The sequence below is a fragment of the Ranitomeya variabilis genome, chromosome 6, assembly GCF_051348905.1.
Source record: "Ranitomeya variabilis isolate aRanVar5 chromosome 6, aRanVar5.hap1, whole genome shotgun sequence".
Lineage (NCBI taxonomy): Eukaryota > Metazoa > Chordata > Amphibia > Anura > Dendrobatidae > Ranitomeya > Ranitomeya variabilis.
Window position 1 is genome coordinate 517,422,692 of NC_135237.1, and position 22,066 is coordinate 517,444,757.

Sequence of the window (22,066 nt, forward strand, 5' to 3'; positions counted from 1 at the left end):
CGTCGTTTTGGCGAAAAAACGCATCCTGCAAAAGTGCTTGCAGGATGCGTTTTTTCCCCATTAACTAACATTAGCGACGCATTGACACACGTCGCAACCGTCGTGCGACGGATGCGTCGTGCTTTGGCGGACCGTCGGCACAAAAAACGCTACATGTAACGTTTTTTGTGCGATGTGTCCGCTTTATCCGACCGCGCATGCGCGGCCGGAACTCCGCCCCCACCTCCCAATGGGGCAGCGGATGCGTGGAAAAATGCATCCCCTGCCCCCGTTGTGCGGCGTATACAACGCTAGCGTCGGTAACCTCGGCCCGACGCACTGCGACGGGCCAAGCCCGACGCTAGTGTGAAAGAAGCCTTAGAAAGCAGAATTTACTCACTTTATTGGCACAAATAAATCCAATCCCAAGGGCTGATAATATCTCCAGAACAGCTGGGGAGGAGTTACACTTCACAGTGTAAAATGGCTTTATGTGCCCCATGGTGTTTTGCCATTCAGTGTGCTTCTTGACAATCTTCCCCAAGTCAGCAACAAAGAAAGCATTTTTTCCTGTCTGTTAGAGAGAAAAAAAAAAATACATCTCATTACTATTTTGTACTGAGGCCATGATACTAGAAAGGAATAAAGGGCACAATTCATTTCACAGAAGTTGCCATTCATTTATTGCACTATGCTACTGAGAAACTTCACAAGTTAAGACTTACACTCTGAATTTCATTGCAATTCTCCCCTTAGTGACCGAGCCAAAGTTTTAAAATCTGACCAGTGTCACTTTATGTAGTAACTCTGAAATGCTTTAACAAATCCCAGTGATTTTGAGTTTGTTTTTCATGGCACATTATACTTTATAATAACGGTAAATTTAGGTCAATAGGTTTGGTACTTTTTCACTCATGCCAGCTTTAAATCGGCACCATTTGTAAAATGTAATTTTTCATGAAATTTTACAAAAAATTTCTTAGGGAACTATCCAGGTTTGAAGTGACTTTAGAGGTCCTATATATTGGAAAAACCCCAAAAGTGATACCTTTTAATAAACAGCACCCCTTGACATACTGAAAACTGCTGTCAGGTAGTTTATTTACCCTTCAAGTGCTTTTCAGGAATTAATCCAAAGTGGCATGACAGGAATGAAAAAGTGTATTTTTACCACTTAAATGTCACCAACTTCTGAACAGGCCGCTATAGCCTGGAGACTAGGGCTGCTATTTGGCTGTGAATTGTCATGGCAAACATAAGGACCACACAATCATGATCTCAGGATGCCAATGGGGATAAAGAGGGAACACCCACACTGTTAACCATTTATGTGATGTAGTCACTACTGACAGCAGCATCTAAGTGGTTAAACATATGGACGGTGCCAACAATGATCGTGGCTGATGCAGCAAGTTGTCAGCTATAGTGTCCAGCCGACAGCTGCTGGATTGTCACCTGTAAGGGGAGGCTATTCCCCATCATTACCTGCCAGCAGTAAGCATCTCCATTCTGAGTGATATATGTATCCCACCACTTATGTAAACTTACCAGGGTATGTTCATAGACATAGTTATTAATGACATCTGTAGGAGTTGCTGCGTCATCCAGTAGGCCAACAGAGTAATTTGCATCTTCGTTAAATCCTTTCATCTCAGCCGTATTCCGCAAAGCCGATAATCATAAACCAAGAAACGTTAAAAAAGGGGTCTGCAAGTCTTTTTGGGTCCTGAATATATGCAACAAACTAGAGGAAAGAAAAAGAAAATAATGACGACTAGTTTAGGTCACAACAGTACGGATATATACAGGCATCTTACACAATACATCGTGCACCAAGTATCAGCACAAGGTAGATTTTTATGTGCAGAGATTTACTTTTAGCTCAGATTTTACCTTCAACTTCGTTTTAGGGGTTTCTCTTAGGTTCTTCGCTCTTTGACGTACTTTGAGCCAAAGGTTTTGTGCTGGACAGCAAAAGTAGCACGGTTTACAATACTATTATGAGAACCCTGAAGGAAACTGGAGGGTCCACACAAGAAAATCAGGATCGTCTAACGTGCCAAACGCAGAAGAATATCTGCTTGCATTAGAAGCTAGTGGACATTGCTACTGCTGGTGTAATCGCCAACCATGTGTGTAAGTATAACCATTAGACACCGCTTTAGAACATGGCACAAAGTATTATAGAGGTCGAGTCCCACCGAAGCAGCAGGGTTTCTATAGTAGCAGCCTACACAAAGAAATATTTCTTGCATACCGTCAATTGTGTAGCAAAGAAAAAACCTTTACTAGATGCTATCATACAAAAACCAGCAAGTCTGCACGTCGCCCCCACACAATGGTGAATAGGCACACCCAGGGGGTTCTATTTTAAACTTGCCACAACGTTCCTCACTCCCAATGGCATGTGCAGTGCGCCGGACACATCGGCAATTAACACAAGCGCGTTGTTCACAATCGCTGTCTGTATTTTGACTAGTCTGCATAAAGCTGAACAATGACTGTCTAACACACACTATGGGCTCAAACGGGAAAATGACCAACTGAATAAAAATAGCAGCAGATCTAATGAGGATTATTTTTAGAGCGAATGTCAGAAGTGCGATTTAATGCGCAGTCACTTAAACAATGCACTGACAGCTTACGGTATCAGACCGTAATGTGCCAGAAACTAAAAAATTAAGTGGATTATTCCCATCCCGTCCATTGGCCAGCCCCAGATTATAATTGAATGGGAAGCTCTGATTAGGACGCTGCTGAATGGGAAAGACCCATAGGGCATAGCAGGACACTTACATGGACAAGTTAGGAGATGGAACCTCCTATCATCAGCTAGGCTGCCAAGGCGGCTCTGCGTTGAAGTCGAACGGCTCTCTATAGAGCGCTGTTCCTAGTCCCTCTGGATAGTTGTATGCTTTAACTGAAAATCCGCCCTGCAAGAGAAAAAATACAAACTTAAAAGACAATATATAAAAGTGATTACATAACCCACTCCACGACTGCTTTCTTGTGAATTTGGTAAGAATTCAAGCAGCATTAGAACCAACAAGACGAGTTGTACAAGAGAATCTAATAGATGTCCCAGTGTGTGCTATACAAGACATCCAAAATGCGTTCTCAATAGGTCCTTAATGTATAAATTTTGAAAAATATTTTTTACACCGAGGATATATGCACAAGTTGCTTTTGTCCCCATGCAGTTTCAGTACAAAGACTGAAGTATTTCCTAGTAGCAGCAAAGTGAATGAGATTAATGAAAGCTCTTGAACACTTTGCTTATTTATTCCTTACAGAACTGCGGCAGATTCAAATCTGCAGGCTGTCAATTACAGATTTCTCCCATATTAATGCGTGGACACATGTGTAACAGACATGTATTTTATGCAGCTTTTTCCTGCACATTAGGATTTACAGCAGAATTTTCTAATGCAAATCCTGAATTTGTGCTGATGCCCCCCCCCAACTTGCTAAGTTTTAGGTTTCTATGCAGATCTTGTAACTGTTTTAGGTCAATTTCTTATGCTACCTCTAGGCTGGTTTACTTTATACCAGCAATTTACGCCAAGGGACACAAGATTCCTCTTTGCTACAACACCTTTTCTAGACACCTTTCAAAGAGAAAGAAAAAGCAAGTAAATTTGGTGCACAACACGAGGTACTTTCACCATAATTTGATTCACTAGTCTCACTCATCGTAAATAAGAATAAGATAGAGTAATTAAACAGCCCATTAGGAAAACTAATTAACAGAATTGATGTTTCTATTCTACAGTGTCAAGTGTTACTACCAATATGTAATAAACTTGGCACACAACTGAAGAAGCAGGTATTTATAATGCCGCGACTCGGGAGGACACGCTTCTACGGTATGCACCATAAGGGTAACTGCATTACCTGGAAACTCCAGTCTCGCATAACGAGTTGAACACCCACTTAATGAGAGTTATATACATACTAATCACGGTACACTATACTGCTCTACATATCTACCATTCACACAGCAGTCGGTAACTGAGGAAGGTCAGTGTGACTGAAACGTTTGTTTTACTACATTCTTTCGGACTGCATTAAAAATACCTGCTTCATCAGCGGAGTGCCAAGCTTATTTATTACATATTGATGGTATGGGAACCTACTTGGGCACCGACTATAGTAGTGCTTACGGTCTTGTCTGATAGGTGTTACTACCAAGACCTACAGCAGGTATGACGTAAAGCACCCGGCTGATTATTTTCTATAGGATAAACCTATATCTTGGGCTTTTCAGCAGGCCATGTCTGCCATGGAAAGCCTAGGAGGAAAGATCTGCAGGTGAAGTTTTCTGCACACACGCATCAGATTTTGTTATCTCCACGCATGTTTGGAGTATACACTGGAAAAAGCTCCAGGCATATAAGCAAAACATGTATGTGGAGCTCTAATCACCTGACAGGGGCCAAAAATGTGTTTATGCCCTCTGTCTGGCCAGCATAGCTCAGTATTTTAAGATGAAGCTACTAAATGCAATGGTTTAAAAAAACGTGTATGAGTTTCTAGTCACAAAGGAAGCTTATAGGTGTACATAAAACTATATAGTGGGATATGGGCTGAACCAATGCCCAATCACCGATTACTTTTAGCTGCCTCTAAAGAAGTTTATACGTGACTGACAAGACACTACTTTGGAAGACAGGTCCAAAACATCAGTATAAAAACAATACTTCTGTTCTGAAGTTTCATACAGGTGCCCACCCATTACAACACTCTGGGGGAACTACACAGACCATCTATATACACGTCAAGTCCACATGATCATATACACTCCATACAATCACTCCTATAGCCCAAGTTCTCTCCTCAGGAGCAACTTCAATGCACCATAAATACAAAGCAGTAATAAAACCCAGGATGATTTTAATTGCAGAATGAAGGGAAAACTGTCTGGTGGCAATCTAAAACCTTATATGCAAAAAACAGCAAATCTGCCACTAGACCGATCGTAACTGAATTCTGAAGGACAGTCTGCCCAGAACTCCAGATTCGGACTCTGCGTCACATACGTGCAGACTGGGCTGTACCTCTAAGGTGACAAGTTCATGACAAGGCACAGATTTTGCACTTCAGAAAAAGCCAGAAATCCTTATTAAATCATCAGAAATCCTTATTAAATCATCCAAGCGTTTAAGAGTTAACTATAGAAGACCAGTTAACTAAAAAACTTCTGACAGGGCGCTTGGTATGAAGTGGTGACTTGACAGAAAGCACTGTGACTGGGAGGTTACATAAGCTGCTATTACAGACATACCATTCATTCAGAGAATGCCGCTTAGGCAATAGCCCCCGAATTAAAGAGCAGAGGGATGGACCTTACCGCTTTATAAAGCTCCTAAAAAAAAAAAAGTGAAAGTGACAAAGTGGGTTTCCCTCTGCCACAACACTAGGAAACCAGATCCACAACTCAAACAGAAGCAAAATGAAGCCATTGTGTGCAGATTTACTACAAATCTATAAAGCAGCGTTTGCCAGCAGATCAGGGTTACATCAAGCAAGTCAGGAACTGTTAGTAATAAAGTCGATGAAGATGCCGAACCTGAGGGAAACAGGCAACAGAGTGGAAAGAATGCGATTACCAGAGGTTAGAAATCTGCTCCCCTGCCAATGACCGACTAGTGGAGTTACCTCAGACATTTACAATGCTCATCAGCTGCCATGCTGCACAGAATGAGATGTATGGATGTACTTGTGCACTCCCGGCCCATCAGACGAAGAGTGAAACCATATAAGAGCCGGTCTACATTGTTAATTTAATGACAGGAAAAAGAAAACTAGATTGGGCTGGTCCAGACCGGAAAGAAATCCCTCACCCCACCCTGCATTCCCTCTATTTGCACAGTTGCCACCAACACTGGCGGCATGCACACTAACCCAAAAAAGATGTAAGAATAGACCATCTGACAGGGAAAGCCGGCGCCACATCAGGACATGACTTTGGTTAATTGTTTCAGCGTTTCTGGTTAATGATAACCCTTGAATCACTAAAAAAGCATGAGTGTACAAAGCTGGGGTGTACACGACATCTTAACCATTTGACAACTCGGCCCTGCTACTGTATCAAGTACATCAAAAACCTTGCAAAAAAAATAGCTCATCATTTGTGGACTATGGTAAATCAATACTGCTGTGACCTTCATCTGTTGAGAGACATTAAGATCCACTCCCATAGGGGCTATTTGTGTGTGAGGTACTTTTAAAAGCAGTGAGCGCAGCTCTTGAGGACACCGTACAATGACCATTATGACCACAGGCAGCATGACTTCTAGAGCAGATCTGCTACTGCAGCGTGCAGGTTTGACTCAAATGCAACAGCATTTAGGACTGGAGAAAACACTTAAAATCCAGGCAAAACAGCCAAGATGACTAGTATGAGACTTCCCCGACGCTGGTCTCTGACTGAAGGCTCCCCCTAAACAAACAATATGAAGCAGTCACTCAAGATGGGAGGTGTGAAACCATAGAGGACAGAAAATTATGACTCCGCATTACTAAAACATTCTCTAAATGAAGTTATATAGTATATGAAATGCAATGATATCCAGGTGAACTGTGAACCAGACAATGGGAATAAATGCTTTAGGGTACTGTCACACAGTGGCACTTTTGTCGCTACGACGGTACGATCCGTGACGTTCCAGCGATATCCATACGATATCGCAGTGTCTGACACGCTACTGCGATCAGGGACCCTGCTGAGAATCGTACGTCGTAGCAGATCGTTTGGAACTTTATTTCGTCGCTGGATCTCCCGCTGTCATCGCTGGATCGTTGTGTGTGACACCGATCCAGCGATGCGTTCGCTTGTAACCAGGATAAACATCGGGTTACTAAGCGCAGGGCCGCGCTTAGTAACCCGATGTTTACCGTGGTTACCAGCGTAAAAGTAAAAAAAAAAAAAAAACGTACACACTCACATTCCGGTGTCCTTCAGGTCCCTTGCCGTCTGCTTCCCGCTCTGACTGACTGCCGGCCGGAAAGTGAGAGCAGATCACAGCGGCGACGTCACCGCTGTGATCTGCTTTCACTTTACGGCGGCACTCAGTCAGTGCGGGAAGCAGACGGCAAGGGACCTGAAGGACACCGGAATGTGAGTATGTACGGTTTTTTTTTTTTTTTAACCCCTTCCCGACCCATGACGCCACATAGGCGTCATGAAAACCCGTGCCAATCCGACCCATGACGCCTATGTGGCGTCATGGAATGATCGCGTCCCTGCAGATCGGGTGAAGGGGTTAACTCCTATTTTACCCGATCTGCAGGGAGAGGGGGAGTGGTGCTTCAGCCCAGGGGGGGTGGCTTCACCCCCCCGTGGCTACGATCGCTCTGATTGGCTGTTGAAAGTGAAACTGCCAATCAGAGCGATTTGTAATATTTCACCTAAAAAACAGGTGAAATATTACAATCCAGCCATGGCCGATGCTGCAATATCATCGGCCATGGCTGGAAAACCTGAAGTGACCACCCCCCACCCCACCGATCGCCCCCCCACCGCTCCGTTATGGGGTCCGGTCCCCTCCGTCCTGTGCTCCGCTGCCCCGTGCTCCTGCCCGCTCCCCCGTCCTGCTGTCCGCTCCCCCCGTCCTCCGATCACCCCCCCTGTGCTCAGATCCACCCCCCCACCACCCCTTCATACTTACCGATCCTCCCGGTCTCCGGCCGTCTCCTCGCTGGGCGCCGCCATCTTCCAAAATGGCGGGCGCATGCTCAGTACGCCCGCCGGCCGGCAGATTCCTTACAGGTACATTTTGATCGCTGTGGTAGGTTCTACCACAGCGATCAAAATAAAAAAAATAATAAATAAACCCCCCCCTTTATCACCCCCATAGATAGGGACAATAATAAAATAAAGAAAATATTTTTTTATTTTTTTTCCCCACTGTGGTTAGGGTTAGAACTAGGGTTAGGGTTACGGGTAGGGTTAGGGTTATGGCATGTGCGGATTTGGCAGCGGATCCGCAGCGGATCGGCCGCGGATCCGCAGCGGATTGGCCGCTGCGAATTCGTAGCAGTTTTCCATCAGGTTTACAGTACCGTGTACACCTATGGAAAACTAAATCCGCTGTGCCCATGGTGCGGAAAATTCCGTGCAGAAACGCTGCGTTGTATTTTCCACAGCATGTCAATTCTTTGTGCGGATTCCGCAGCGTTTTACACCTGTTCCTCAATAGGAATCCGCAGGTGAAATCCGCACAAAAAAACACTGGAAATCTGCTGTAAATCCGCAGGTAAAACGCAGTGCCTTTTACTTGCAGATTTTTCAAAAGTCGTGCGGAAAAATCTCACACGAATCCGCTACGTGGGCACATACCCTTAGGGTTAGGGTTGGAATTAGGGCTAGGGTTGGAATTAGGGTTACGGGTGTGTTGGGGTTAGGGTTGTGGTTAGGGGTGTGTTGGGGTTAGGGTTGGGATTAGGGTTATGGCTACAGTTGGGATTAGGATTAGGGGTGTGTTGGGGTTAGTGTTGAAGTTAGAAATGAGGGGTTTCCACTGTTAGGGCACATCAGGGGTCTCCAAACGCAACATGGCGCCACCATTGATTCCAGCCAATCTTGCATTCAAAAAGTCAAATGGTGCTCCCTCCCTTCCAAGCCCCGACGTGTGCCCAAACAGTGGTTTACCCCCACATTTGGGGTACCAGCGTACTCAGGACAAACTGGGCAACAACTGTTGGGGTCCAATTTCTCCTGTTACCCTTGCAAAAATAAAAAATTACTTGCCAAGACATAATTTTTGAGGAAAGAAGAACTATTTTTTATTTTCACGGCTCTGCGTTGTAAACTTCTGTGAAGCACTTGGGGGTTGAATGTGCTCATCACACATCTAGATAAGTTCCTTGGGGGGTCTAGTTTCCAAAATGGGGTCACTTGTGGGGTGTTTCTACTGTTTAGGCACATCAGGGGCTCTGCAAATGCAACGTGACGCCCGCAGACCATTCCATCAAAGTCTGCATTTCAAATGTCACTACTTCCCTTCCGAGCCCTGACGTGTGCCCAAACAGTGGTTTACCCCCACATATGGGGTATCACTGTACTCACAACAAACTGGGCAACAAACATTGGGGCCCAATTTCTCCTGTTACCCTTGTGAAAATAAAAAATTGCTTGCTAAAACATCTTTTTTGAGGAAAGAAAAATGATTTTTATTTTCACGGCTCTGCGTTGTAAACTTCTGTGAAGCACTTGGGGGTTGAATGTGCTCATCACACATCTAGATAAGTTCCTTGGGGGGTCTAGTTTCCAAAATGGGGTCACTTGTGGGGTGTTTCTACTGTTTAGGCACATCAGGGGCTCTGCAAATGCAACGTGACGCCCGCAGAGCATTCCATCAAAGTCTGCATTCCAAAACGTCACTACTTCCCTTCCGAGCCCCGGCATGTGCCCAAACAGTGGTTTACCCCCACATATGGGGTATCACCGTACTCAGGAGAAACTGGACAACAACTTTTGGGGTCCAATTTCTCCTGTTACCCTTGCAAAAATAAAAAATTCTGGGCTAAAAAAATATTTTTGAGGAAAGGAAACACATTTATTATTTTCACGGCTCTGCGTTATAAACTTCTGCGAAGCACTTGGGGGTTCAAAGTGCTCACCACACATCTAGATTAGTTCCTTGGGAGGTCTAGTTTCCAAAATGGGGTCACTTGTTAGGGAGCTCCAATGTTTAGGCACACAGGGGCTCTCCAAACGTGACATGGTGTCCGCTAATGATTAGAGCTAATTTTCCATTCAAAAAGCCAAATGGCGTGCCTTCCCTTCCGAGCCCTGCCTTCCCTTCCGAGCCCTGCCATGTGCCCAAACAGTGGTTTACCCCCACATATGGGGTATCATCGTACTCAGGACAAACTGGACAACAACATTTGGGGTCCAATTTCTCCCATTACCCTTGGAAAATTAAAAAATCCTGGGCTAAAACTCATTTTTGAGGAAAGAAAAATTATTTTTTTATTTTCACGGCTCTGCGTTATAAACTTCTGTGAAGCACCTGGGGGTTATAAGTGCTCACTATGCATCTAGATAAGTTCCTTGGGGGGTCTAGTTTCCAAAATGGGGTCACGTGTAGGGGAGCTCCAATGTTTAGGCACACAGGGGCTCTCCAAACGCGACATGGTGTTCGCTAACGATTGGAGCTAATTTTCCATTCAAAAAGTCAAATGGCACGCCTCCCCTTCCGAGCCTTGCCGTGCACCCAAACAGTGGTTTACCCCCACATATGAGGTATCAACATACTCAGCAGAAATTGCCCAACAAATTTTAGGATCCATTTTATCCTGTTGCCCATGTGAAAATGAAAAAATTGAGGCTAAAAGAAATTTTGTGTGAAAAAAAAGTACTTTTTAATTTTTACGGATCAATTTGTGAAGCACCTGAGAGTTTAAAGTGCTCACTATGCTTCTAGATAAGTTCCTTGGGGGGTCTACTTTCCAAAATGGGGTCACTTGTGGGAGCGCTCCAATGTTTAGGCACACGGGGGCTCTCCAAACGTGACATGGTCTCTGCTAGCGATGGAGATCATTTTTCATTCAAAAAGTCAAATGGCGGTCCTTCCCTTCCGAGCCTTACCATGTGCCCAAACAGTGGTTTACCCCCACATGTGAGGTATCAGTGTACTCAGGAGAAATTGTCCAACAAATTTTAGGATCCATTTTATCCTGTTGCCCATGTGAAAATGAAAAAATTGAGGCTAAAATAATTTTTTTGTGAAAAAAAAGTACTGTTTAATTTTTACGGATCAATTTGTGAAGCACCTGGGGGTTTAAAGTGCTCACTATGCTTCTAGATAAGTTCCTTGGGGGGTCTAGTTTCCAAAATGGGGTCACTTGTGGGGGAGCTCCAATGTTTAGGCACACGGGGGCTCTCCAAACGCGACATGGTGTCCGCTAAAGATTGGAGCCAATTTTTCATTCAAAAAGTCAAATGGCGCTCCTTTCCTTCCAAGCCCTGCCGTATGCCCAAACAGTGGTTTACCCCCACATATGAGGTATCAGCGTACTCAGGACAAATTGGACAACATCGTTCGTGGTCCAGTTTTTCCTTTTACCCTTGGGAAAATAAAAAAATTGTTGCTAAAAGATCATTTTGTGACTAAAAAGTTAAATGTTCATTTTTTCCTTCCATGTTGCTTCTGCTGCTGTGAAACACCTGAAGGGTTAATAAACTTCTTGAATGTGGTTTTGAGCACCTTGAGGGGTGCAGTTTTTAGAATGGTGTCACTTTGGGGTATTTTCAGCCATATAGAACCCTCAAACTGACTTCAAATGTGAGGTGGTCCCTAAAAAAAATGGTTTTGTAAATTTTGTTGTAAAAATGAGAAATCACTGGTCAAATTTTAACCCTTATAACTTCCTAGCAAAAAAAAAATTTGTTTCCAAAATTGTGCTGATGTAAAGTAGACATGTGGGAAACGTTATTTATTAACTATTTTGTGTCACATAACTCTCTGGTTTAACAGAATAAAAATTCAAAATGTGAAAATTGCGAAATTTTCAAAATTTTCGCCAAATTTCCGTTTTTTTCACAAATAAACTCAGAAATTATCGACCTAAATTTACCACTAACATGAAGCCCAATATGTCACGAAAAAACAATCTCAGAATCGCTAGGATCCGTTGAAGCGTTCCTGAGTTATTACCTCATAAAGGGACACTGGTCAGAATTGCAAAAAACGGCAAGGTCATTAAGGCCAAAATAGGCTGGGTCATGAAGGGGTTAACTTTTACGCTGGTAACCACGGTAAACATCGGGTTACTAAGCGCGGCCCTGCGCTTAGTAACCCGATGTTTACCCTGGTTACCCGGGACTTCGGCATCGTTGGTCGCTGGAGAGCGGTCTGTGTGACAGCTCTCCAGCGACCACACAACGACTTTCCAACGATCACGGCCAGGTCGTATCGCTGGTCGTGATCGTTGGAAAGTTGCAGAGTGTGACAGTACCCTTACACTAACATCTTTTGCACATAAGGGACAAGTTAAACGCACCCCAATTAAGGACCAAAATAAATATCACCGCTCTCCCTCCCAAGGAACATTCTAGTCCATGCATTACATAAACTGCTCATGATTGTTGTGCAATCTTTAATCTGGTAAGTTGGGGAAATAAATATTTGCCGGCCTATTCCCTGAGTGATAACAGCTGACTGGGCTACGAGCCACAGCCTATGTCTGGATATGTAACTAGTTCTGCTATAATTCCAACACTGCGCTCACATAAGATGACGAGTCTGTTACACTACACGTAATCTCCTTAGCTTCTCAAAGCTGATCACAAACATGTTGTTCTATTATGTTAACGAAGAGTAAACCAATTACCTCCCTGTCTAGACAATTTATGTAGGCCAGAGAACCACCACTAATGTGAATGTGCTCCACCATGGAAAGACTACGATATACAGTATATACACAAACTATAGTACTTAAAAAGCAAATCCTAGTCACCTACAACAGGAATGTGCATCTCAGAAGAGCTCAGTGATCTATTAATATTTTAGCTATTCAGATAAAAAATTTTTGGCTAGATTACAAGGCTTAGGAATGACACCAACATCTCGTGCCCATCCTGGACTATCACTAAAAATAGACCAATGAAGCCTACTACTATTACAGAACCACCGAGACCAAGGAGTTGCCAGATCTTAATGCTTCTATGGGATAAGAGCATTTCATATTCCACAGGATCCTAGAAAATAACTGGACTTCCACATGATAGACCGATACATTTACTCTGATACATTGTAGCAAGCCACCACAGAAGGCAATTCAAGAGCTGGTTTAGGATATATTCACATGGACAGGATATCCATTTTTTTTTTTTATTAGGAACATATGATATACAGGTCCTTCTCAAAAAATTAGCATATAGTGTTAAATTTCATTATTTACCATAATGTAATGATTACAATTAAACTTTCATATATTATAGATTCATTATCCACCAACTGAAATTTGTCAGGTCTTTTATTGTTTTAATACTGATGATTTTGGCATACAACTCCTGAAAACCCAAAAAACCTGTCTCAATAAATTAGCATATTTCACCCGTCCAATCAAATAAAAGTGTTTTTTAATAACAAACAAAAAAACCATCAAATAATAATGTTCAGTTATGCACTCAATACTTGGTCGGGAATCCTTTGGCAGAAATGACTGCTTCAATGCGGCGTGGCATGGAGGCAATCAGCCTGTGACACTGCTGAGATGTTATGGAGGCCCAGGATGCTTCAATAGCGGCCTTAAGCTCATCCAGAGTGTTGGGTCTTGCGTCTCTCAACTTTCTCTTCACAATATCCCACAGATTCTCTATGGGGTTCAGGTCAGGAGAGTTGGCAGGCCAATTGAGCACAGTAATACCATGGTCAGTAAACCATTTACCAGTGGTTTTGGCACTGTGAGCAGGTGCCAGGTCGTGCTGAAAAATGAAACCTTCATCTCCATAAAGCATTTCAGCCGATGGAAGCATGAAGTGCTCCAAAATCTCCTGATAGCTGGCTGCATTGACCCTGCCCTTGATGAAACACAGTGGACCAACACCAGCAGCTGACATGGCACCCCACACCATCACTGACTGTGGGTACTTGACACTGGACTTCAGGCATTTTGGCATTTCCTTCTCCCCAGTCTTCCTCCAGACTCTGGCACCTTGATTTCCGAATGACATGCAAAATTTGCTTTCATCAGAAAAAAGTACTTGGGACCACTTAGCAACAGTCCAGTGCTGCTTCTCTGTAGCCCAGGTCAGGCGCTTCTGCCGCTGTTTATGGTTCAAAAGTGGCTTTACCTGGGGAATGCGGCACCTGTAGCCCATTTCCTGCACACGCCTGTGCACGGTGGCTCTGGATGTTTCCACACCAGACTCAGTCCACTGCTTCCTCAGGTTCCCCAAGGTCTGGAATCGGTCCTTCTCCACAATCTTCCTCAGGGTCCTGTCACCTCTTCTCGTTGTACAGCGTTTTCTGCCACATTGTTTCTTTCCAACAGACTTACCATTGAGGTGCCTTGATACAGCACTCTGGGAACAGCCTATTTGTTGAGAAATTTCTTTCTGGGTCTTACCCTCTTGCTTGAGGGTGTCAATGATGGCCTTCTTGACATCTGTCAGGTCGCTAGTCTTACCCATGATGGGGGTTTTGAGTAATGAACCAGGCAGGGAGTTTTTAAAAGCCTCACAGACAAGTTTTGTGACGCAACAGCGACCTCCATAGCGATCTCGCTATGTGTGACACGTACCAGCGATCAGGCCCCTGCTGCGAGATCGCTGGTCGTGTCGGAATGGCCTGGACCTTTTTTTGGTCGTTGAGGCCCCGCTGACATTGCTGAATCGGTGTGTGTGACACCGATCCAGCGATGTCTTCACTGGTAACCAGGGTAAACATCGGGTTACTAAGCGCAGGGCCGCGCTTAGTAACCCGATGTTTACCCTGGTTACCAGCGTAAATGTAAAAAAAACCAAACAGTACATACTCGCCTTCTGATGTCCGTCAGGTCCCTTGCCGTCTGCTTCCTGCTCTCACTGACTCCCGGCCGTACAGTGAGAAGTGAGAGCACAGCAGTGACGTCACCGCTGCGCTCTGCTCAGTGTACGGCGGCTCAGTCAGAGCAGGAAGCAGACGGCAAGGGACCTGGACACCGAAAGGCGAGTATGTAGTGTTTGTTTTTTTTGGTAACCAGGGTAAACATCGGGTTACTAAGCGCGGCTCTGCGCTTAGTAACCCGATGTTTACCCTGGTTACCCGGGTGCTGGAGGGGTACTTCGGCATCGTTGAAGACAGTTTCAACGATGCCGAAGTCGTTCCCCTGATCGTTGGTCGCTGGGGAGAGCTGTCTGTGTGACAGCTCCCCAGCGACCACACAGCGACTTACCAACGATCACGGCCAGGTCGTATCGCTGGTCGTGATCGTTGGTAAATCGCTTAGTGAGACGGGGCCTTCAGGTATCTTTTGCATGTGTTTAGAGTTAATTAGTTGATTCAGAAGATTAGGGTAATAGGTCGTTTAGAGAACCTTTTCTTGATATGCTAATTTATTGAGACAGGTTTTTTGGGTTATCAGGAGTTGTATGCCAAAATCATCAGTATTAAAACAATAAAAGACCTGACAAATTTCAGTTGGTGGATAATGAATCTATAATATATGAAAGTTTAATTGTAATCATTACATTATGGTAAATAATGAAATTTAACACTATATGCTAATTTTTTGAGAAGGACCTGTACATACAGTAGAGACTAAAAGTTTGGACACCTTCTCACTTTAAGATTTTTCTGTATTTTCATGACTATGAAAATTGTACATTCACACTGAAGGCATCAAAACTATGAGAATTAACACATGTGGAATTATATACAAAAAAGTGTGAAACAACTGAAAATAGGTCTTATATTCTAGGTTCTTCAAAGTAGCCACCTTTTGCTTTGATGACTGCTTTGCACACTCTTGGCATTCTCTTGATGAGCTTCAAGAGGTAGTCACCGGGAATGGTCTTCCAACAATCTTGAAGGAGTTCCCAGAGATGCTTAGCACTTGTTGGCCCTTTTGCCTTCACTCTGCGGTCCAGCTCACCCCAAACCATCTCGATTGGGTTCAGGTCTGGTGACTGTGGAGGCCAGGTCATCTGGCGTAGCACCCCATCACTCTCTTTCTTGGTCAAATAGCCCTTACACAGCCTGGAGGTGTGTTTGGGGTCATTGTCCTGTTGAAAAATAAATGATGGTCCAACTAAACGCAAACCGGACGGAATAGCATGCCGCTGCAAGATGCTGTGGTAGCCATGCTGGTTCAGTATGCCTTTAATTTTGAATAAATCCCCAACAGTGTCACCAGCAAAGCACCCCCACACCATCACACCTCCTCCATGCTTCACAGTGGGAACCAGGCATGTAGAGTCCATCCGTTCACCTTTTCTGCGTCGCACAAAGACACGGTGGTTGGAACCAAAGATCTCAAATTTTGACTCATCAGACCAAAGCACAGATTTCCACTGGTCTAATGTCCATTCCTTGTGTTCTTTAGCCCAAACAAGTCTCTTCTGCTTGTTGCCTGTCCTTAGCAGTTGTTTCCTAGCAGCTATTTTACAATGAAGGCCTGCTGCACAAAGTCTCCTCTTAAAGGGAACCTGTCACCCCAAAAAAATCAAGGGTGAGCTAAGCCCTCCGGCATCAGGGGCTTATCTACAGCATTCTGTAATGCTGTAGATAAGCCCCCCGATGTATCCTAAAAGATGAGAAAGATATCATACTCACCTGGGCGGGTGGTCCAATCCGGTGGGCGTCGTGGTCCGGGACCTCCCATCTTCATAGGATGACGTCCTCTTCTGGTCTTCACACTGCAGCTCCGGCGCAGGCGTACTTTATCTGCCCTGTTGAGGGCAGAGCAAAGTACTGCAGCGCGCAGGCGCCAGGAAAGGTCAGAGAGGCCTGGCACCTGCGCCCTGCAGTACTTTGCTCTGCCCTCAACAGGGCAGACAAAGTACGCCTGCGCCGGAGCGTGAAAACAAGAAGAGGACGTCATCTGATGAAGATGGGACCGGACCGCAACACCCATCGGACTGGACCGGGACCACCCCTTGGTAGGTATAATCTAACCTCTTTTTCTTATCTTTTAGGATACATCGGGGGGCTTATCTACAGCATTCCAGAATGCTGTAGATAAGCCCCTTATGCTGGTGGGCTTAGCTCACCCTCGAATTTGGGGGTGACAGGTTCCCTTTAACAGTTGTTGTAGAGATGTGTCTGCTGCTAGAACTCTGTGTGGCATTCACCTGGTCTCTAATCTGAGCTGCTGTTAACCTGCGATTTCTGAGGCTGGTGACTCGGATAAACTTATCCTCAGAAGCAGAGGTGACTCTTGGTCTTCCTTTCCTGGGGTGGTCCTCATGTGAGCCAGTTTCTTTGTAGCGCTTGATGGTTTTTGCCAATGCACTTGGGGACACTTTCAAAGTTTGCCCAATTTTTCAGACTGACTTTCATTTCTTAAAGTAATGATGGCCACTTGATTTTCTTTACTTCGCTGCTTTTTTCTTGCCATAATACAAATTCTAACAGTCTATTCAGTAGGACTATCAGCTGTGTATCCACCAGACTTCTGCACAACAAAACTGATGGTCCCAACCCCATTGGCAAGATGGCAAGAAATCCCACTTAATAAACCTGACAGGGCACACCTGTGAAGTGAAAACCATTCCCTGTAACTACCACTTGAAGTTCATCAAGAGAATGCCAAGAGTGTGCAAAGCAGTCATCAAAGCAAAAGGTGGCTACTTTGAAGAACCTAGATAATAAGGCTACTTTCACACTAGCGTCGTGCGCTAGCAGTGAAAGCGCCGCACAACGGGGGCAGCGGATACTGTTTTTCAACGCATCCGCTGCCCCATTGTGAGGTGCGGGGAGGCGGAGTTCCAGGCGCGCATGCGCGGTCGGAAATGCTGCAGACGTCAGACAAAAAAACATCACATGTAACGTTTTTTGTACCGACGGTCCGACGCCACACAACGCAACTGTCGCACGACAGTTGCGACGTGTGGCAATGTGTCGCACTGCGTCGGTAATAAGTCTATGGAGAAAAAACGCATCCTGCAAGCACTTTTGCAGGATGCGTTTCTTCTGCAAAATGACGCATAGCGACGTGCAGTGCACGACGCTAGTGTGAAAGTAGCCTAAGACATAATTTCAGTTATTTCACACTTTTTTGTTAAGTATATAATTCCACATGTTCATAGTTTTGATGCCTTCAGTGTGAATGTACAATTTTCATAGTCATGAAAATACAGAAAAATCTTTAAATGAGAAGGTGTGTCCAAACTTTTGGTCTGTACTGTAGTTCAGTCCTGTCAACACCAGACATCCATTTCGGAGGCAGTTTTTGTTAGAGTGCCTGTCGTGTCCATGCTGCGAGTTTGTATTTTGTTTTGTTGAGCAACTTAACCAAAAATGCTCACAGACTGCAAACCCATCTTTAACCCCTTAGTGACGGAGCCAAATTTTTTAAATCTGACCACTGTCACTATGTGGTAATAACTCTGGAACCCTTCAACAAATTCCAGTGATTTTGAGTTTGTTTTTTCGTGACACATTATACTTTATGATAATGATAAATTTAGGTCAATATGTTTTGTGTTTATAATAAACATCAGAAATTTGAGAAAATTTTTTAAAAAATTAGCAATTTTCAAACTTTGAGTGATTATCCCTTTAATCCAGAGAGTCATACCACAGCAAGACATTAATAAATAAAATTTCCCACATGTCTGCTTTACATCAGCACCATTTATAAAATGTTCTTTTATTGTTAGCATTTTAGGAGGTTTAAAAATAGTAGTTACTCACCGATAACGGTGTTTCTCTGAGCCCATGACGGCACCACGGAGAGAGGGGATCCGCCCACCAAGGACAGGAAACCTACAGATAAAAAGGCGGTACCTCTCTCCCGCATCAGTTTGTTTACAGAGCATAAAGGGAACATCAGGTTAACGATTACAAATGTTTCAACATTACTAAACCTTAATAAAGATACCGCGTGCTTAATGATTATATACATAACTAAACATTGTAAGAATGTGCACACCCACGCGTGAGGGTGGGAATGTACGGGTGCCGTCATGGGCTCAGAGAAACACAGTTATCGGTGAGTAACTACTATTTTCTCTGTCCCCCATGACGACACCACGGAGAGAATTGCAGAGACTGTCTACATTAGGGAGGGACTACCGCTTCCAGAACCCTTCTACCAAAGGTAAGGTCTGAAGAAGAATTTAAGTCCAACCGATAGTGCCTAAAGAAAGTTGAGGGTGAAGACCAAGTAGCAGCTCTACATATCTGGTCTATTGTTGCTCCGGCTCTCTGCCCAGGAAGCAGCCATCGCCCTGGTTGAATGAGCTTTAACTTCCGGTGGAGCTGGCATCCCGCTTGAGGTATACGCGAGGTTGATGGCATCCCTGATCCATCTTGCCAATGTACCCTTGGAGGCTTTTTTGCCTTTCCGAGGGCCCTGAAAACACACAAAAAGAGATCCTTCCTCTCTACACTCCCTAGTAGCCTCTAGGTAATGGATGAGACACCTTCTGACATCCAATGTGTGTAGTGATTTTTCCCCCTCGTTCTTAGGGTTAGGACAGAAGGAGGGAAGGGAGATCTCTTGGGACCTATGGAACCGGGAGGCCACCTTTGGTAAGTATGCCGGATCAGTTTTTAATACCACCCTGTCCTCCAATATTAGTGTGAAGGGTGGCCCGGCTGACAAGGCTTGTATGTCACTAATTCTTCGGGCTGAAGTGAGGGCTACCAAAAGGGAGGTTTTAAAGGATAGAATCTTTAAGGGAAGTTCTTTTAAGGGCTCAAAGGGTGCTTTGGTAAGGGCCGTAAGAACTAGATTTAAGTCCCACTGTGGGGCTCTACGTGAGGGTAGAGGCCTAGATCTTTCTGCCGCCTTAATGAATCTGGAAACCCAACGATTCTTTGCTAGATTGTAATTAAACAGTGCCCCAAGTGCGGCAATATGAACCTTCAGTGTATTAGTGGCTAGGCCTTTTTCCAGCCCATTTTGCAGAAATTCTAACACCAATTTGAGAGGGATTCCCTCGGAGACTTTAGCCCCCGAGGAAGAGAGGAATTTCTTCCAGATTTTACCATACTGCTTAGTAGTTGTTAATTTTCTACTTTTTAAGAGAGTTGACACTAGACCTTGAGAAAAGCCTTTCTCTATCAGTAACCCCCTCTCAAATTCCAAGCTGTCATGTGTAACCTCGCTACCTGCGGGTGTGATACTGGACCCTGGAATAGGAGATTGGGCAGGTCTGGGAGTATCCAAGGGTCTGTTATGGACATCCTTCTGGCCCAGGAAAACCAAGTTCTCTTCGGCCAGAAAGGGGCAATCAATATCACCCGGGCGCTGTCCTCCCTTATTTTCCTCAGAACCGCTGGTATCAGTGTGATAGGGGGAAATGCATAACCCAGTTTGTGCTTCCAAGGAATCATGAAAGCATCCAGCGCCACCGGGTTCCCTGCTGGGTTTATGGAACAAAAGGTGGTCACCTTCCGATTTAAGTTGTTTGCGAAGAGATCTATTGTCGGAGACCCCCACATCTCCGTTATCTGATTGAATATGGACTGGTTCAGTTCCCATTCCCCCTGTTTTAGGCAGACCCGACTCAATTAGTCTGCCTTGAAATTGTCCACCCCTTTTATGTGAAGTGCCGTCAAGGATGCTAAATTTTTCTCGGCCATCTGTATGATTGAATGTGTGACTTCCATCAGCGGTTGAGAGTGTGTTTCCCCCCTGATGGTTTATGTAGGCCACTACCACTCTGTTGTCTGAAAACAGTCTTACATGATGTGAGTGAAGGGGTTTTTGGAATTCTGTAAGAGCGAATTTTACTGCCAGTAATTCCCTCATGTTGGAGGATGCTTCTTTTGTGTCGTCTGACCATGTCCCCTGAACCACTAGATCGTGTAGGTGAGCCCCCCAGCCAAAGGGACTTGCGTCTGTGGTTACCACCTTTGACACTGGGATCACCCACGGTAGACCGCGGCCCAAATTGCTGTCTTTTGTCCACCAATCTAGCGAGAGAATTGTGTTTGATGAGAAGGTGAACCGACTTTCTAAATTCCCCTTCAGGAAAATTTCTTCCGCTAATATCTGCCATTGCAGTTCCCTTGTATGTGACTGGGCCCATTGGACGGCAGAAATGCAGGCTGTCATGGACCCGAGGAGAGACATTGCTTCTCGAAGCGATATAGAGGGGAGATCTCTTGCCCTGGACACTAACCCCACCATCTTTTGGATCTTTTCTTGGGGTAGGCGACATTCCTGGGAGATGGAATCCAACGTGATTCCCAGGTACTCCTGAATCTGATTCGGTATTAGTCTGGACTTCTTCAGATTCAGGAGCCACCCCAAGCTTTCCAAAGAGTCCATAACTAACTCTAGCTGGTTTTTGCAATGTTGGGGAGAGTTGCCTATTATCAGGAAATCGTCCAGGTATGGGACGATTAGGGTGTTTTGTTTTCTCAGGTCTGCCATGACTTCCGCTATCAATTTGGTAAATACCCTTGGGGCTATTGCGAGACCGAATGGTAGGGCTGTAAACTGATAATGCTTTACCATCCCTCCTATTTCGATTGCCACCCTGAGGAATTTTTGGAAGTCTATGTGAATGGGGACGTGGTAGTATGCGTCCTTTAAGTCGAGTACTACCATGAAACAATGCGGAAACAACATTTTGACTGCTGTCTTTATTGTTTCCATTTTGTAAGGTTCCACAATCAGGTGTTTGTTTAAGTTTTTTAAATTGATAATTGTCCTGAAAGACCCGTCTGGTTTTTTCCTGAGAAAAATCGGAGAGTAGAACCCTCTCCCTTTTTCCTGGAGGGGGACCTCCTGAAGAACCCCTTTGTTCAATAATGTTGTGACTTCCTGTTCCAGAGCCATGCGCTCCTGTGGAGAAGCTCTCTGAGCTGTCACCAGGAAGGACGGCTGAGGGAACGTAAGAAATCTGAATTTCAGTCCCGATTGTACCAAGTCCAGAATCCAGGCACTGCTGGTTATCTTTTTCCAGGCTGAGAGGAAGAGGGACAATCTTCCTCCCACCTGGGGCAAAAGTTCATTGTTTGTTGAAAATAAACCCTTTATTCTTATTCTTTTTATCTTCCCATCTGTCCTGTGGCCTAGGGGGCTTCCTACGGTAGAATTTTTTACTCCGAAAAGGACGTTTGTAAGATGGGTATTGCAGAACGGGAAAGGACCTTTTTGTCCCCTGCCTTTTCCAAAATATCATCCAGAGTAGAGCTGAAAAGAAATTCTCCCTCACAAGGAATATTACAAAGTATTGCCTTTGTTTGGAGGTCTCCGGGCCAACATTTGAGCCAGAGGGCTCTTCTGGCTGCATTGGAGAATACCGCTGATCTGGCCGAAAGCCTGATGGAGTCTGCTGACGCATCGGCCAGAAAAGCGGCTGCCCCTTTCATTACTGGTAGGGTATTTAGTATACTGTCTCTGGATGCCTTATCCTTGAGCTGGGTTTCCAGCTGGTCAAGCCATACCATAAGGGAGCGGGAAGTGCAAGCTGCGG

General features: G+C 44.7%; 1 protein-coding gene across 1 annotated transcript in view; it reads right to left on the reverse strand.

Moving 5' to 3' along the window:
- Positions 1-22,066, reverse strand: part of AZIN1 (antizyme inhibitor 1) — a 37,585-nt gene that overhangs the window by 7,827 nt on the left and 7,692 nt on the right. The window contains exons 2-4 of the mRNA XM_077270998.1: positions 2,776-2,912; positions 1,528-1,723; positions 380-553 (exon numbers count right to left, since the gene is read on the reverse strand). Coding sequence (XP_077127113.1) covers positions 380-553; positions 1,528-1,629 — 276 coding nt within the window. The 5' untranslated portion in view covers positions 1,630-1,723; positions 2,776-2,912. The remainder of the gene's footprint in view (positions 1-379; positions 554-1,527; positions 1,724-2,775; positions 2,913-22,066) is intronic.